The following is a 17,206-nucleotide window of genomic DNA, read 5'->3' on the forward strand; positions in this document are numbered from 1 at the left end:
TCCTCCGCTGGCCGTTGTCGTCACAGCGCCACCTCATGGTTGACCGAAACTTTGCACGAGCATCTGTTCTTCGGCAACAAGAAACCAGAGCCCTGCCACTTCCCTACGCCACGAAGATTATCTACTGGAAACTAAAGCTAGCGAGAAAACGTACTTTTTCAGGTTCTCCTGTAATGCACATTCTTCCTTGTTCTTGGAAGACCTGGACTCTATGGTCGGTGACGAAGAGAGCCTCTGTTCTGTCGGCGCTTGCGTGGTGCGAGCTGGTTCCGCATGCGCAGTGGGGTTGAGCGAAGCGCACGCTGGAGGCTCGGCGGCTGCTGCAGCGGGTGTATCAAGTCCGATCTCTCCGATTAAAGAAGGCGACGAGGGACCCCACTGCGGGATCCACACACATACCTCAGGTGACTAGTTCCCTAGATTGGTTTCTCAAAGGACTGATTTTGGTTGTGTCCAGTGACAAGGGTGGCCGAGAAAGAGTAGGCCCCGGGCTAACACCTTTTCGTCCCTGCGAGAGAACTGTTTGGACACCACTGCCACCACCCGCCAGCTCCTTGTCGTTCTTCCTTGTCGGTCTTCCCTTGTCGTAGGTGTCTTTGTACGAGCGGAGGAACCCCGTGAAGGAAAGTGAGCCAAGTGACTGTATGGCCTCTTCGGGATGCTTAAAGCGAGGATGCCCTGAGGTGGGAGATCCCAGTGACACCCCACCTCAGGACACGAGCACTTTGCTCTTTCCGGCCCTGAGAAGTCCATTCCTTTTTTTTATTTCTTCTTCTACTCCAGGAAATACTCCCTCTCGGTGGAAACTAGACCGGATACTTCCAGGGACCAGTGGGATGGGTCACAGTGTTGCCAAGAGCTGGGTTGTAAAGGATTCACGAGTAGTTTATTCATCTGATAATTTATTTTTAAAAATTGAAGCCCATGTTGCCTTATCGCTCGAGTTGTGCATTTCTGTGGAATGAGTCCCTCCTTGAAACTAGAACATGCTTCCTATTTTGACTACAGTAAAATAGTTTTTAAAACTTTGTGTAGTACTTCTGTGCTAAAAACTATCATGCAAAGAGCATAAGTGTTAGAGCCTAATTAGAAATATCACAAGAGTTGTTTCTATCACATTATACACTACTTTCTTTATCCATTATGGTGACTTGACAATGCAGTGGTTTACAAAAGGCCTACCTACCATTTGACCAGGCAAAATTACTGACAGTGCAGAGTATTTGAAATTAGCATGGAATTCAGTTAATATATTCTGAAAGATGGTTGTTCTTTACTAAAGAATACATACTGTATTGTAGTACTCTGACATACTGAGGCTGTGTGGGTTAAAGATACTCTGATTTACTGTCATAAGACTTGGGTTTAGCTCCTATTCTAGTAATTATTAAGCATTTGTTCTTAAGGAAGCCTCTTAATTCTGTACCTTGGTTCCTTGTTAATTGATTGTTTCACTGTGCGCCTTTTTAATAACTTACATTGCAGTTATTTACAAATTAGTTTGTTTTCCACTCTTTACCTAAATCCTTCAGTCTTAATTGTTGTCAGTAGTGCTAAGTACATAGTAGGTACTGCAAAAGTAACAAATTAAGTTACAAAATGGAAATAATACTTCCTTTGACTTTTAATATCTTATATTTGTATAGCACTCTACACTTTCAAAATGTTTTTACATGTATTTTATCTTATTTGATTCCACAAATCTGTGAGGTACATGGCACAGACTAGAAACTACAGTTCAGTGGGAACACATTTCCAAAGCAACTACAGCTAATAGGTAAGAGAGCATCCACATCTATAGCTATTCCCAAAGTTCACTATGCTACTTGCCTGATAAGGATTTATTGAGGGCCAAATAAGTCAAAGTGCTTTGAAAACTATATAGAGGGCTGAGGGATACTAGCTTGTGATTTGTTTTCCTGACTGATTTTTTTTAAAGTAATTATTAGCATAAACAAGGAGATGTTCAAAACTATCAATATTCAGGTTCTTTGTGAAATGGATTCTTTTCGTATTTATTGGCTACTTTCTATCTTTACTGTGAGTAACATACCATCAGCAGTATTCCTTTATTGCACTATTTATTGTAGAGACTATAACTCCTAAAGGTGTAACATTTATAGCTTCTGTCAGGATTGTTTTTACAGAATTGCCTATTTTCTTTAACCATCAAATTAAGCCTTGCTTCCCAAAAATTATCTGCTTTACAATTTGAGGAAACTTGATAAGCAGATGTGGTTAGCACAGGTTAAAGCTCTTAAAACTTTCTCACATATTTTCATGGCATTTTTCGATACCAAGTTTGAAGCTTTTTTAGCTCTCAAATTTTAGTACTCTACATACAGATATTTGACAAGAGTTTTTTTAAAAGGCACTGTTTAAAAATGAAACAACCAGCTCAGCTGTTTCTTGGTAAGTAATTCTGGTCATTGATTGTCTACTTCCCTTTATTTACTAAATCCCTGTTTTGTCAAGCTACAAGAGAAATGCATCTCTGCCACTATTATTAAACTGATACTTTTTTGTTGTTAAATAGGGTAGATTAATACTGAAAGTTTTCACTAATCTGTATTATATGCTCCAGCAGTGAATATGTATATTAATGTTGTGTTTTGTGTAAGATGTTTCTAATAGTAATATGTTTATCAATAATATTGAGAGAAAAAATGTAGCCGATGAATAAGCATGGACTATGGTTCCAAACATCACGAGTTCGAATTCTGACACTATCACTTGTTAGCAGTAGACGATGGAACAAGTTGCCTAACCTACGCTTCAGTTCTTCATCTGTAAGGTAGGGAGGACTAGGGAGAAAGTGGCACCTCAGGGAGATAGGCAGTGGCCAGATCATATAGGACCCTATATATGTAGTAGAAAGATGTATAATCAATAGAAAGCCACTGGGGAAGACACATGCAGGTGCAGTTAGAAATTCTCAGACTGCACTGCAGCAGAACTTGGAGGCTCTATAAGCTGGATATGGATGTTCTATCTGTATTTACCAATTAATAAGAAAAAAGTTAACGAATTTTCCACAAATTTTTCATAGGCCTTTAGATCCTATTACTGTCTGTCTTCTAAGCTTTGACAATAGTAAACTGGGTAAGGTTAGCAGAAAAACATGAAAATCATCAGGTATGATTAGCTTGAGAGCTTCCCTTAAAAAATATTTTTTACTCATGGTAGGATTTCAGGCTTGTGGATCATAAAGGAATGGTGCTGAAAATAGGTTGGGTGGATCAAAGGGAGTAGTTTTAAATATATTTAATGCTTGGAGGTTAAGAAATTTGAACTTTATAGTAGTGTAGATCTATAAAGCTATTCTCAAAATTGGGTATATCTATTCAACAAAAGAGAAGCGGGTTTGGGAGTAATGGAAAAAGTAGAAGCCAGAAATTATGGTAATTGTGCATTAAATTCAAGTTTAGGGGGAGAAAATTGGAGAGAATACATTTTAGTTAAATTTAATATCTTTTGTGATTAATAAACTTAGTTTTTGTCCTGTCATGCTACTGTAATTTTGGCTATTATGGGGTGTATCTTTTGATATATGGTTAGGGTTAGGGCTTAAATAATTAGAAGATTCTTACCTTTATGTGATGGGTGGTAGCATATGCAGTCCTAGCTGATCTGCAGAAAGAATAGCTTTAGAATTTGCTGATAGATTTGTAACAGTAGTCATGCTTCCCATCACTTGTTATTTCTTGAACTGGTGGTATTATAATAATATTTTACTCTTGAGGTGTACCTTTAATTTTAGGTCTCAGAGTACTTTATAGATGGTCATTATTTTTTATGATTACTCTGAAACTCATGGCAGAGAGTCACCCATGCCTTACAAAGATGTGGAGCAAAATAAAAATTAAAGCTCGGTTCCTCAACATTACCTGTTTTTGATTTAAGAAGTTTAAAAAGGTGTGAAGACTAACAACTTCCTCCAGTGGCAAGATGTGGAAAATTGAGTGACGTATTTTTACTTTGACCTTAACTAAGGACTTACGTGACTCCTTTGTTTAAATTGCAGAATGCCGGGTCTAAGTTGTAGATTTTATCAACACAAATTTCCTGAGGTGGATGATGTAGTGATGGTGAATGTACGGTCCATTGCTGAAATGGGGGCTTATGTCAGCCTGCTGGAATACAACAATATCGAAGGCATGATTCTTCTTAGTGAGCTGTCCAGAAGGCGTATTCGTTCTATTAACAAACTCATCCGAATTGGCAGAAATGAATGTGTGGTTGTCATTAGAGTGGACAAAGAAAAAGGTAAGTGAGAAAAATATCTAAAATGTAAATTTTAGATTTAAAATGGTTTATTATAAAATTTTTTTATAAATTACCTAGTGCAGTAAAAAGACAAACCAAAAACAAAACACCACCTTTTACACTTAAATTCTTTTATGTACAGAGTTGTTAGAGAAGGATACCTATTAGCCATCTGAACAAGATCTCTTAAGTTAGTAGTGGTTTAATTAGTAGTATATCCTAGGGCTAGATTTTATGAGTCAAATAACTTTAATTTTATTCCCAGAGGAATTTTTCATTGAATATTTTCAGACTATGGTAAATAAGCAATTCATAAGTTTTAAATTGCACACCATCCTGAGTATCATGGTGAAATCTTTCACCATCCTGCCCAGGACATGAATCATCCCTTTCTCCAGCGTATCCATGCTGTATACATTCCGGCCCATTAGTCACTTAGTAGGCTTTTCATTTATCAGATTGACTGTCAAGATATTGCAGTTCTCGTGTTCAAGTTACTCTTATATTACTTAGTAATGGCCCTGAAGCCATAAAGTGCTTCCTTTAAGTGAAAAAGTATGTGCGTATGGGGAAAAAAATAGTATATATAGAGTTCGGTACTATCCCCAGTTTCAGGCATCTACTGGGTGTCTTGGAATGTATCCCTGCAGATAAGAGGAGACAACTGTATCCCTTAAACTTGAATAATTCTTCATATCACTACCCCCAAAAGACACCCTGGAATGATGTCTTTGTATTTCTTTTCTGTTTTATAAAATATATAACAAGAAGGAATCAAATATATTTTCAGTTGCAATCAGAAAAATGTCCTTGCAAAAGTGTAATAGATACATGTAAAAATCATTTCCATAGCTGCATTGTTTGTACAATATTAATTAAAAACAGGAAACAACAGTCAAAATCATAGTGAAGTAAATTATGACACATCCATGCAATGCAGTTTTATATAGAATGAGATCTGAATGATGTGGAAAGATGACCAAGGTAAGATTAAAAAGCGAAATCCAGAGAATCCTATAGAGAGGATCCATTTCTGATACTAGAAGATTAGGTCTTATTGAGCAAATCTTTAAAATAACAGCTATAAACCCTGAACAACAACAAAAAATCTAAAGACAATGGGAGCAATCAAAAATCAGGCTGAAACCACAGGAAGAAAGGAATTGCACTGGGTAAGTTTTACACCTCTTTGAATGCATGTTACAGATAGCTTTAAGCAGGGCAGCTAAAATTCTAGTGGAAAACCTACAATCTTAATAGCTTGAGAACCAAAGATAACAATTCTGGACAACCACAGCAGTTGGAAAGTAGTGATAGAGAATAGGGACAGGAGAAACAAAGGGAGAACCCCTACATTTATACAGAAATTCTGCTCAAGTCTCTGGCTGACCCCTGAACTACTGATACACGCGGTAGACTGCAAGCAACCCACAGGGGTAAAAATCTGTTGCTCTCCACCTGGGGAAACAGAGTTTATAGTTTTAAATCTAGACAAAATAACTGCCTACTAAAACAAAATCAGTATCCTTAAGAACATAAAGGAATTAGAGTCTCTGCCACATACCATTCACAATGTCCAGGATACAATACAAAATTGCTGAACATTTGAAGAAACAGGAAAATAGGACCCATACAGAAGAGAAAAGGCAATTAATGGAGATCAACCTGTAGATGACCCCTATGTTGGACTGGCAGTGATTTTAAAGCAGATAATATAACTGCTCAAGGATATTTGGAAAATTTGATTATAATGAACACAATGAAATCTTCAGTAGAGAAAAACTCTCACAAAGAACTAACTATAAATTCTACAAATCAAAAGTGTAATATCTAAAAAATTAATTGGATGGACTAACAGATTAAAATGACAGAAGGCTCAGTGAAACTTAAAAATAGTTCATTTAAAAAAGAACCAATATGAAGAACAGAGGGGAAAAGAAGCCTGTATCAAGTATCAAAAACTGTATTCCAAAAGAAAAGGAAAGTACAGAAAATATATTTGAAGAAATCATGGCCAAAAATTTCTCATATTTGTTGAAAAAAATTCATAAAGTAGGGAAGCTCAGCAAACCTCAAGCAGGAAAAATACTACTAAGACTGCATTTAGGCACATCAGACTATTCAAACAGAGATAAAGAGAAAATCTTGAAAACAGCCAAGAAAAATGGCACCTTATATATTTACAGGGGAACAGTAATACAAATAACAATGGTATTATTGGAAATAATGGAGGGCAGAGCATTGAATGACATCTTTAGAACACTAAAAGAAAACTGTAAAACCAGAATTCTATGTCTAAAGAAAATTTCAACAATGAAAATCAAAATGAGACATTTTCAGGTAAATAGAAACTAAGGATTCATAACCAAATAGACCTGCATTTTAAGAAATGGTAAAGGCCAAAGACGTGATGCCTAAAATCAAAAATATGTAAGTAAATTTTAAAGATCATTTTTTTCCTTCTAGATTCTTTAAAATACATTTAACTGCTTGTCTCATTTTATACCCATGGGATTTTAATTTATGGAAGTGACTGATGATATCGAGAGGCCAGTACCAAAAATCTTCTTGAAAGATTTTTATTAAGTGATAGAAATATGCCTTGCTATGCAGGGCCACGTGAGGAAGCACCAGATTTGGTCAGGAGGCAGAAGGAGCCAGGGTAAAGCCAGGCCAGAGCTTTTATTGAAATTTCCACTTGAAAGGCAAGGCATGTCTGAGTCATTTAGAGTTAGGTAATTTGAATAGTTTTGGCAGGGCATCAGGGCTGTTCCTGGTTGTCTCTTACCTGGCCCTGGGCTGATTTAGGCCAGGGGGAATATTTGGCTTGGTGCATGAGACTTTCAAGAGTTTCAGAGTTGGGGATATAGGTTCTGGATTGCTTAATTTGCATATGGAAGACTGCTCCAGGTGAGCCTGTTGCTGACTCTTAAGAACTAGCTAGTTCTGGAGGGGGACAGCGGGGTCTCTCCCCTCTCAGCCAAGCCACAAATGTCAGAGCATCAAGAATACAGAAAATATAGTTAATACAGTTGACGCTCTGATGAATGGATGCCAAATAGACCAATAGAGAATCTTTTGACTTACATTTCGATAATTTAAAGTTGTTTCCCTCCAATGAAATAATAGAGAATATGCAATTATGTGATAATGAAGATACATTTCTGAAATAAAAAATTTCTCTTGTATTTCTTTTGCACTAATTCTTTGGTAAGATTTCAGTGGGAAGTAAGTGCAGGTATGCCAAACAAATGAGCTGGTTGTGAAAATTTGTTGGCAGTAGGCACCTGGACAGAGATCATTTATTTCAAAATTTTCTCTTAAAGGATATATTGATTTGTCAAAAAGAAGAGTGTCTCCAGAAGAAGCGATCAAATGTGAAGATAAATTTACCAAATCCAAAACTGTAAGTTGACTTTTGAGTCAAGTAAGTCCACTATTTGATGTGCTTAATAAATTATCAGCCTGTCATGTTCCTGGCAGAAAAATAAAAATAACTATTTATATTTCCAGTTATATGTTATATAGAAATATAATTTTTAAAAACAATTTCAAAAGAATATGATTACAGTATTTTTATCTCGTGGTATTAACTACTTTAAAGCATTGCCTTTTGATCGAATACTCTCAAAACAGTACTGGACATTAGTGTTTTTAAGCTGTTTTAGGAATACATTAACTGGCTGGTTTCAGCTGATTTTGCTTGTTATCATACGTAGTTCTTGACTTTCATCCCTATTCTGGGTAAGGGTCGCAGAGACAACCAGCTGTTGTATGTTAAGAATGAGCAAGGGTTTGTAAATGTCTGTGAATCCGGGAAAGCAAGGCAGGAGCCTGTTACCAGTTTTTGGTTTTTTTCCTCAATAGGTAAGGTTTTTTTGTTTGTTTTTTCCTTTTTATTTTTGCTCTAATTTCTTACTTCTCCACAGTAAGCATGAGTAAAGCAAGAACAGCCGAACAGCCATTTCTGCAGTCTTCCTCTTCTGTCCATATTGCTCTCTGGTCCTGTATAGATTATCCTTGTTCCTTAGATCCTCGTGCTTAATGGCACTGTTTCCATTTCTTTGCCCTTCTCTTGTGTCTTTTCTTCTCTTCTGCCATGTATGTTTCTGTCTTCAAGATGAAATGCCAAGAAAACAATGTTTAAATGAAGAGCAGATTTTTAAAATCTTCTTTGACTCTAGTAAAAGAGAAATAAAAATCTAAAAGCCATCAAATCATTACCCAATCTTTCCCTTTGTTTTACTGATGAGTTTACTGTTAACTGCAGTGTGGTTTACACATTCAAAAGCACTATCAGGAAGGTCCGTTTTTAATCAAATCTAGGACCTTGTCACTCAGAATATAGTCTCTGGACCAAAAGCATTGGCATCATCTGACTCCTTATTAGAAATGCATGATCTTAGGTCCCACCAAGTTTGAGAATTCAAATTTGAGGAGCATTGCTCTAGGAAACTTCCATTTTTTTATCACCTAGGATATTGTAAAATGAGTACGTGGTAAGGCGATAGAATAAATAGCCAATGGTAGTGCCTCTCCTCACTCACTTTTCATATGTAAGTAACATGAAAACCTTCTTTCTTATACTTTTTTCCTTCCTTAAGCCCTTTTATTTATTTGTTATTTGTTTGTTTGTTTATTACTTATGCCTACAGCACCTGGTCTTCCTAGGTGGTCTCCCATCCAAGTACTCACGCGGCCCAACCCTGCTTAGCCTCCGATATCAGACATCTGGCTTATTCAGGGTGGCATGGCCGTAGACCATGGACTGTGGCTACACTGGGGCGCAAACCCAGGACCCGCTGCGTATAAAGCAGACATGCTAACCGCTGCACTGTGGAACCACATCCACGCCCTTTTATTCTAAGGGGATTAGAAAAAGAATTTGGCAGCAGTGGGTAGGATTGAAAGATAACAGAACAAAAGATACCAAAATCTCAATCCTGGTTCCATAATCTCATGTGGAGGAGTAGTAATTAGAGTTTATGATGGTTTAACAGGATTTGTATAATATACAAATTTCACACATTTGTATAAAGCATTCGTATAGTGTTTTCCATTTCTAGGGTGCATTTGTATATATTTGATCTATGTAAGAGCTCTGTGCTGTAAAAATGAGAGCTACCAATATCTATCTCACTTTTCCAAATGAGAAAACAAATTCAGAGAGATTAATTTATCTCAGTCAAGACTTGATCTGGGTCTTAAGACAATAATTCTATACTATTTCTACTTGTTATACCCATTTTTGAGTTAATTATTATGGGAAAACGAATATTTCTCTATGGAGAATTTGTCGGATGGTGATTTTTTGTTGTTAAGGTATTATTGTAGTCAATTTAACCAAAGATTTGTTTTTAGACTCTGTCTACTGAAGTGTAAAATGTCTACTAACTTTAATAGATCTCTTACCTTTGCATTGTTGAGCTCTTCATTTTGTTTCTAGGTTTACAGCATTCTTCGTCATGTTGCTGAGCTGTTAGGGTATACCAAGGACGAGCAACTGGAAAGCCTGTTCCAGAGGACTGCTTGGGTCTTTGATGACAAGTACAAGAGACCCGGATATGGTGCCTATGATGCATTTAAGCATGCAGTCTCGTAAGAACACCTTTTTGGCTCTGCTTCTGCCTTCACATCACAGTTGCTAGGTTGAGAGACTGCCATTTAATAGCACAACATCCCTGTATTAAGTCCTTGCCAAATTTAAATTAAAATATTTCTGTATAAAAGGCCCGTGAGATGGGCCAATCCTATATAGCGAAGCCTATATAATTTTATATGTCATTATAGTTTCATAAACCCTATGGTTTCATCTCACACTACTCCTTTATATATTTTCTTCTCTTAGTTTTTTATTGTCATGGATGACTTCAGGGCCAGTGTAGATGTCTTATCTAAAATTCTAACCTCTCATTTTCTTTGCCTCATAATTCCTTAGACCTCAGCCCATGCCGCTTTAGCCAGTCTTCCAATATAGCCTCACTCTGGGTCTGCTATCACCAGGATTTGCTCTGCTTCTAAAACCTTTAATTCACATATTCTATTTTTACCATAGCCACCTGTCCTTCCAGCTCCCACATAGTTAGTCCTACTCTATCTATATCTTAATTCTTATTTCAGGCTCTGATTCCAAAACTTCTTTTCTCTGTCTTTTCACCCTTTTCTGCATTCTCTTTCTTATTCAGCATAGATACACCTTGGCCTGTCATTTCAACAACTTATCTTGCCAATATCATGAGCCTTCGCCCTGTTTTTCCCTCTTACATTCAGCCTTGGATCGGTGTTCCTGCCTTCTCTGCACTTGTAGACTGCTGGGTGCTGCTAGGAAAAACCACAGTCTCGCAGGTTGGTGCCCCTGCATATTCATGGTCTCCAACCTCAGCTGGGCCTTCACTGCTGCCCCACATTCTCTCTGTTTCTGGTTAGTTCTTCCTCCCATTCTTAGAGTGGCTATTTTAGAGCTTTTCTTCACTCTTCCTCGGATACCCAGTCTACCCCTCTTCCCTTACTCACCTGGTGCACTCGCTGAGTATTTTTATAAAGAAAATAGAATCCATTGGGCAGGATCTCCTCTACTTCCTTTCACTAGGTCAGCAAACTTATCTTCATCCCCCCTATCATTATCTCTTGTGCCCCTGTCACACTGGAATTCATATCCTTTCTGCTCTCAGACTCATCTTTCTATCTGTGCCCAGCTATTGCTCAGGGACCTCTTTCTGTCTGTTACTTTCCTCTCTTGGGTCTCTAGTCTTTTCCCTTTTTCAGTTTTGCTCCATCAGCATAAAATATGTTCTCATTGCTCCCATTTACACTAAAAAATAAACTCCTCAACCTCTCTACTTTGTCCTGTAGCAAGCATAATTGCAATGGCTAACATACAATTCTCACAGCAAACTGTGGTATAAGTGCTATTAATGTCTATTTTGTAGATGAGGAAGTTAGGCAGGGAGTAAATAATTTGTCCAAGTTCATATAGCAAATGGTAGAGCCTGGATTCAAACCAGGCTCTATTCAGAGTTTATGCTATTAATCATTAAGCCCAGTTTTATATTTCTCTCCTCCCAGACTTCAGTCCTGCACTCAGTCAGAACATTTCTTAACTTGGCTTGCTGTGGTCATCTGGCCCTGGCTTACCCCCTCTTGCTTCCACCTCCAGCTGTCTCTTCATTACCGCTCAGCCTTAGCATGCATTATTCCTTTTCCCTTAACATTAGTCTCTTGCTTCATCAGTCATGTAGTGACTGTCCAGGTTTAAGTAATGCTAGTTCTTTGCTGCATGTGCTGTATAGTTTTCTTTTAAATAAAAAAAAAAATTTCTGGAATAGTTGGAAATAATGTTTTACCCTTCCCAACTCATTTCCCTCATCAGTGGTAACCACTGTTCTGAAATTAGTATGTATCATAATTTATATTTCTATGGTTTTAATAAATATATGTATTCATAAAGTGCATATAAAATCATTTTTTACATTTAAAATATCTGTACCTTGAATTTTTACTCATAAGGATATTATTGAATAGTGTTTCTCTAAAATGATAGACATGCTTATATTTCTATATAGAATTTTATTGTGAGAATATACTTTATCTGGTCTGTATTAGAAAAAATGTAATCAACCCCCTAATTTTATGGATAATGCTACGATGAATACGTGTTTTCTATGCATGCATGTTTGGGAGTCTCTAAGGTACATATCTAGGAATAGAATTGTTAGGTCATAGTATTAATAATATGCATCTTTAAATTTACTCAGTTTTGCCAAAATAATCTCCAAATTGGTTCTATAATTTATATTTCCTCAAGCAATTGTATGAGTATTACTATTTCTCTTTATCCTCGCTAACATTTGGTGTATATATCTCAGATTTTTTTCTTGCCAAACTGAAGGCTGTATAGTAATGTCTTGTTTTGATTTGCATTCTTTTGGCTGTTGGCTTTTCATATGTTTATTGACCATTTATATTTCTTCATTGAAACATCTTTTCATCTCATTTGCCCATTTTCTGTTGGTTTGTTTTGTTTTGTAGAGCAGTATTAATTGAATGAAAGTTTCCTCCACCCATATTCTTTTGCCTTTCATTCCTCAACCCACGCTTTTTAAGCCTGATGCTTATTCATGTCGTTCCTTTTTTAATACATCATACCTTTCTTCAAACAGTTCTACCTTCACTTGTTAAAATTTTCTCATTCTTTTAGTCATTGAGGTTCTATTTGTTTTTCGTTTTTTGGTTTTTTTTTTTTTCATTTGCTCAGCAAATGAAATTTTGCATTTTTTTGGTTTGAGCCATTGACTAAGACCCTTGTCCCTGTCCTGTGGCACTTAGAAGGGTCAGGTGAAAATGCCACTTTGTCTATGAAGCTCTTCCTGACCCTAACTGGAAGTCATACCTTCCTCTCCTGATTCCCAGGGATGCAGTTTAATATAAATTTTTTTTTTCATGTTTTTGTTCTTTTCAAGCTAGATTATAAGCTCCTTGAAGCAGAGACTGCTAATAACATGGACATGCTTAAGTATAGTAGATATCAAGTCTATTAGGTGTATTTTAAATTGCTTGCTTTAGCCAGATCTCTAAAATATTTCTCTTAATGGTAATCAATTGAGTGTTGTCTATTTGTCATATACTTGCTTATCTTATTTAGTGCCACAATCCAGGGAGATACACTGTTTTCATTCTCATTTTACATATTTGGAAACTGAGGTCTAGATTGGAAACTGAGGCCTGGAAAGGCCCAAAGACACATAGTTATTAAAGTACAAAGCCAAGATTTGAAGTCTAATTCTGACAGTAAAGCCTGTGCTCTTAAACATCCTGTGGTATTGTGTTTGCTATTGCAATTATCAGTAAAATAACCTTGACCTTTTGTTGTTTTTTGTGTGTGTGTGTGTGTTTTTTTAATCAGAGACCCATCTATTTTGGATAGTTTAGATTTGAATGAAAATGAACGGGAAGTACTCATTAACAATATTAATAGGCGTTTGACACCACAGGCTGTCAAAATTCGAGCAGGTAAGTGATTCTTTAAATGATGTTAAAAGATTTTGCATGTACCAAAAAAGCTGTTAAAAATGACCCTTACGAAAGAATATGTTATGACATCAACATCTGTAAATTTTCTAAATGCATTTTTCATGAGAAGTTTAAGAAATTATTTTTGTTTCTGCTAAATCATAAAATTTATATATTGACACATCTTAAAGCTGTCATATATATGACTTTAGCTAACCTTAAGGTTAGCCCCCTTTTTTAAGGGAGGTGGTTATTTTAATTTAGTGCATATTTTAAAATATTCTAACAGTACAGTAATATTCTCCCATGTTTCTTGATTAACCACTATTGATAGTTTGGAATATATTCTTTCAGATATTTTTCCTATACCTACATGCTGTATAGGAAGGTATGCTGTTAGCATTCAGATATAACTTTTTACTTATTTATTTATTTTGTCTTTACAAAGATGAGATCCTACTATGCAAAATTTTCCTCAGCTAGCTTTTTTCCATTTGGTATATCATGGCTGCCCTTCCATGTAGAACATAGGAATCTTTTTCGTTCTCTTTAATGGCTAGATAATATTCCACAGAATAATAAACCTTATAAACCAGACCCTCTTGAAGAACATTTAGGTTATGCCAATTTTTTATTATTAAAAAAAAAAAACACTATAACACCCTTATACATATACACTTACCTAATTGTGTAAGTATTATGTAAGGCAGCATTCCCCAACCTTTTTGGCACTAGGGACCTATGCTCCTATGAGACTCATGCTTGATAATCGGAGGTGGAGCTGAAGCAGTGATGCTAGCGCTAGGGAGTGGCTACAAGTACAGATGGAGCTTCGCTCACTCACCCACTCACCCGTGTTGTGCTGCCACGTCACTGACTGGGAGTTAGGGACCCCTGCTGTAAGGCAAATTCCTAAAAGTAGAAGTCTGGGTCATATGTATGCAATTTCTAATCTGTTCTAAACAATTTGCAGTTGTTTCATTCAATCTTTAAAACACTTCTCTCCATTTTATAAATAAGAAAAAGGTGCAGAGAGATTGGAGTCATGATTTTTAACTCAGGTGTAGCCAAAATTCAAGTTGTTTGTTAAATGTCTCTTTTATAGTTCCATTATTCAGGAGCGTGATATGGATGAGAGGATCCATTTCACTGCATATTCTGATAGTTTTAATTATGCAAGTTAATAGCTGGGATTGGTTTCTCATTGAAAGGATAACAGGTTTAATAAGTATTTGTATACTCATGTTATTTGCCTCATCTCTGATTTAATTTAAAAATGCCTTTAAGTTATTTTTTTGCATTTTTTGGTTTGAGCTTCTGAATTTTTATAATTTTAGATATCGAAGTGGCTTGTTATGGTTATGAAGGCATTGACGCCGTAAAAGAAGCCCTGAGAGCCGGTTTGAATTGCTCTACCGAAACCATGCCCATCAAGGTGAGTAGTCCGTTTTCTCCCTCCCTACTGAAATATCCACCTACACCAAATCAGATGTTTTTATGATCATGTTTCATAATAAGCGTTATGAAAAGTGGGTCTTGGGGATATTTCCAGGGGATGTTTACTTTTGTAGACTTTTTGTTGCAGCTACCATTACTGTCACAGTGGATGGAGATTCCAACTGATATTTAGTGCCAAAGGGCTCCTTTACCGTAAGGACTTATTATACCTATAATGCTCATAGAATCTTGAAAAGGGCAACATATTCTCTCATATTTATACACAGCCTTTAGGAAATTTGGTCTGAATCTTTCATTAGCGATAAAATTAACTGAATGTTTGTTACTCATAATCTCTTAGAAGAATGTCTTCTGTCAGTTTAGTTTAGAACCAAATAGGAATTTTTGTTTTAGAGACAAATTATCTGTTATGCTGATGATGACTGTAGTTTAACTACCAGAGACACCCTGAGGTCGTAATTCTTCCTGTTCACTATAGCAGTGGACTTGATTAGATCACTATATCAGTTAGGTTTTGCTAGATTAACAAACCTCCCCAAATTGCTGAACTGTAGAATTAGAAGCTAGATTTTGGGGTGATTTGTTAAGGTAGCAGATTAGCAAAATCATTCTTGAACATCCTCATAGTTATATGTTCTGTAAGTACACTCATAATTGAATTTTTGCCTTTTCCCTTAGATTAATCTAATAGCTCCTCCTCGGTATGTGATGACTACAACAACCCTGGAGAGAACAGAAGGCCTCTCTGTCCTCAATCAGGCTATGGCCGTTATAAAAGAAAAGATTGAAGAGAAGAGGGGTGTCTTCAATGTTCAGATGGAGGTGAGAGCACTACTGTTTTTGCCTTGTTCTTAAAGTTTTTAAGAAATTTAAAATCATCTAAATGAATTACATTCTAAAATCTTAAAACATGGGATACAGTTAGGATTTCAACTCTGCCAAGCATAAAATAATTATTGACTCAGAGGGTCCCTAAAAGAGCTTTTTATAATTAAATAAGAACTATTATGGGATGGTTATCGAGAACCATGGTCACTGGTGGTGTTAGCTTCCCCCAGAGGAAAAAATAGACAGTGAAATTCAGCGATGGTTAGTGTCAGAATTTAATGTGAAATACTTAAAATTTGATCTCAGGATTAGAAACAGGAGTAATCGCCTATATTTACCTCATCCCAACAAGAACAAAACCTAATTTTCATATGTATATATAAAAATAAATATTTATGTAAATACATATACATGTATAACAATGCCTTCTGTGGAAAGGAATAGTAAATAATTTACTTTGAACCTAGAAGATGTATTTTTACAGGATATAAAAATGCCACTGAGTTTGTTTTCATATATTTTCAGTTTCATCTTGTAAAAATGACAAAATAGTATTTGATGTTTATACACATACGTCTGTATTGTCTTATTCTCACAAATTTCTTCTGGTTTGTTTTCATATTTTCAGTTTCAGCTTGTAAAAATGACAGAAAATAGTATTTGATGTTAATACACATACTTCTTCTGTATTGTCTTATTCTCACAAATTTCTTCTATTATCGATCTAGTGGAATTTATTAGTAAATATGTCAGCACTCAAAAGTGAATAGATATGAGAGTTGTTAGAAAAATATTTCTTTAAGAGTTAAAATACTAGGCAGTAATAGTATTGAAATTGTTTTGTGTACTATTTAATGGCTTCACTTTGAAATTATGCCTCTACTTTCACAGCCCAAAGTGGTCACAGATACAGATGAGACCGAACTTGCAAGGCAGCTGGAGAGGCTTGAGAGAGAAAATGCAGAAGTGGATGGTGATGATGATGCAGAAGAAATGGAAGCCAAAGCTGAAGATTAATTTTGTGGGAAACAGAGTCCAGTTTAAGGAACACAAAGCAGCCCTTCCTGGCTATAAACCCTAGACTTAAAAGTTTTCCAGTATTGAAAACTTCAGAGCTGAATATTTTTTATTTCCAAGTATTTAAATGTTCTAGCAGACCAAAACATGAAACGCCCTCCTAAATGCCAGCTGTTTTTACACAGTAGCTTCAACACATTAAGCATTTTAAGGGAGTGGTCTAATTTCACTGGAGACAAGTGTTCAAGCTCAAGAACAGTCATAAAATTGGGCTTGTGATTTCCATTTCTTTTGTCTCTAGAGTGATACCCCTTTGTAGTTGAATGCCTCCATGAAATTTACCAGGGGCACCCAAAGCAAATAATCCCATTCTTTCTATATAAAATGTATCACGCAAACATTAAATAAATTTCTGGGATATTTAACTATAGGCTTCTTCCTTCTTGTCACCAGTTAAAAGCATTATTACTAAGACCCTAATTCTATTCATTTTAGTCTAGATATAGAATTAAAAGGGCAGGTGACTAAAGGATCTATCTATACAGCAGATCCTTTCAAAAGAAGGGCTTAGAGAAAATAATTTTAACACCAGTGAAAGTTGGCTCTTAAGGGAAAAAAGCCTTAAAAT

At 36.1% G+C, this 17,206-nt stretch overlaps 1 protein-coding gene across 2 annotated transcripts; it reads left to right on the forward strand.

Moving 5' to 3' along the window:
* Positions 1-273: 273 nt before the first annotated feature.
* Positions 274-17,006, forward strand: EIF2S1 (eukaryotic translation initiation factor 2 subunit alpha). 2 transcript variants are annotated; one of them, XM_016131268.2, is made up of 8 exons: positions 274-404; positions 4,025-4,266; positions 7,593-7,672; positions 9,713-9,864; positions 13,169-13,275; positions 14,613-14,710; positions 15,412-15,555; positions 16,453-17,006. In XM_016131268.2, exons 2-8 carry the CDS (start codon positions 4,026-4,028, stop codon positions 16,576-16,578), a joined length of 948 nt encoding a protein of 315 aa, XP_015986754.1. In that variant the 5' UTR covers positions 274-404; position 4,025; the 3' UTR covers positions 16,579-17,006. The 2 variants fall into 2 exon arrangements, with proteins under 2 accessions (XP_015986754.1, XP_036073929.1); XM_036218036.1 differs by lacking the exon at positions 274-404 and adding an exon at positions 612-683.
* The last annotated feature ends 200 nt before the right edge of the window (positions 17,007-17,206 follow it).

The sequence above is a fragment of the Rousettus aegyptiacus genome, unplaced genomic scaffold (genome assembly GCF_014176215.1).
Source record: "Rousettus aegyptiacus isolate mRouAeg1 unplaced genomic scaffold, mRouAeg1.p scaffold_m13_p_3, whole genome shotgun sequence".
In the NCBI taxonomy this organism is placed as follows: Eukaryota; Metazoa; Chordata; class Mammalia; order Chiroptera; family Pteropodidae; genus Rousettus; species Rousettus aegyptiacus.

Excerpts from the sequence above, each read along its gene's own strand:
- EIF2S1 (XM_016131268.2), top strand. The coding sequence starts at position 4,026 with ATGCCGGGTCTAAGTTGTAGATTTTATCAACACAAATTTCCTGAGGTG. Across the intron at positions 9,865-13,168 it reads GCATTTAAGCATGCAGTCTC|AGACCCATCTATTTTGGATA; the intron begins GTAAGAACACCT and ends TTTTTTAATCAG. Across the intron at positions 13,276-14,612 it reads GGCTGTCAAAATTCGAGCAG|ATATCGAAGTGGCTTGTTAT; the intron begins GTAAGTGATTCT and ends TTATAATTTTAG.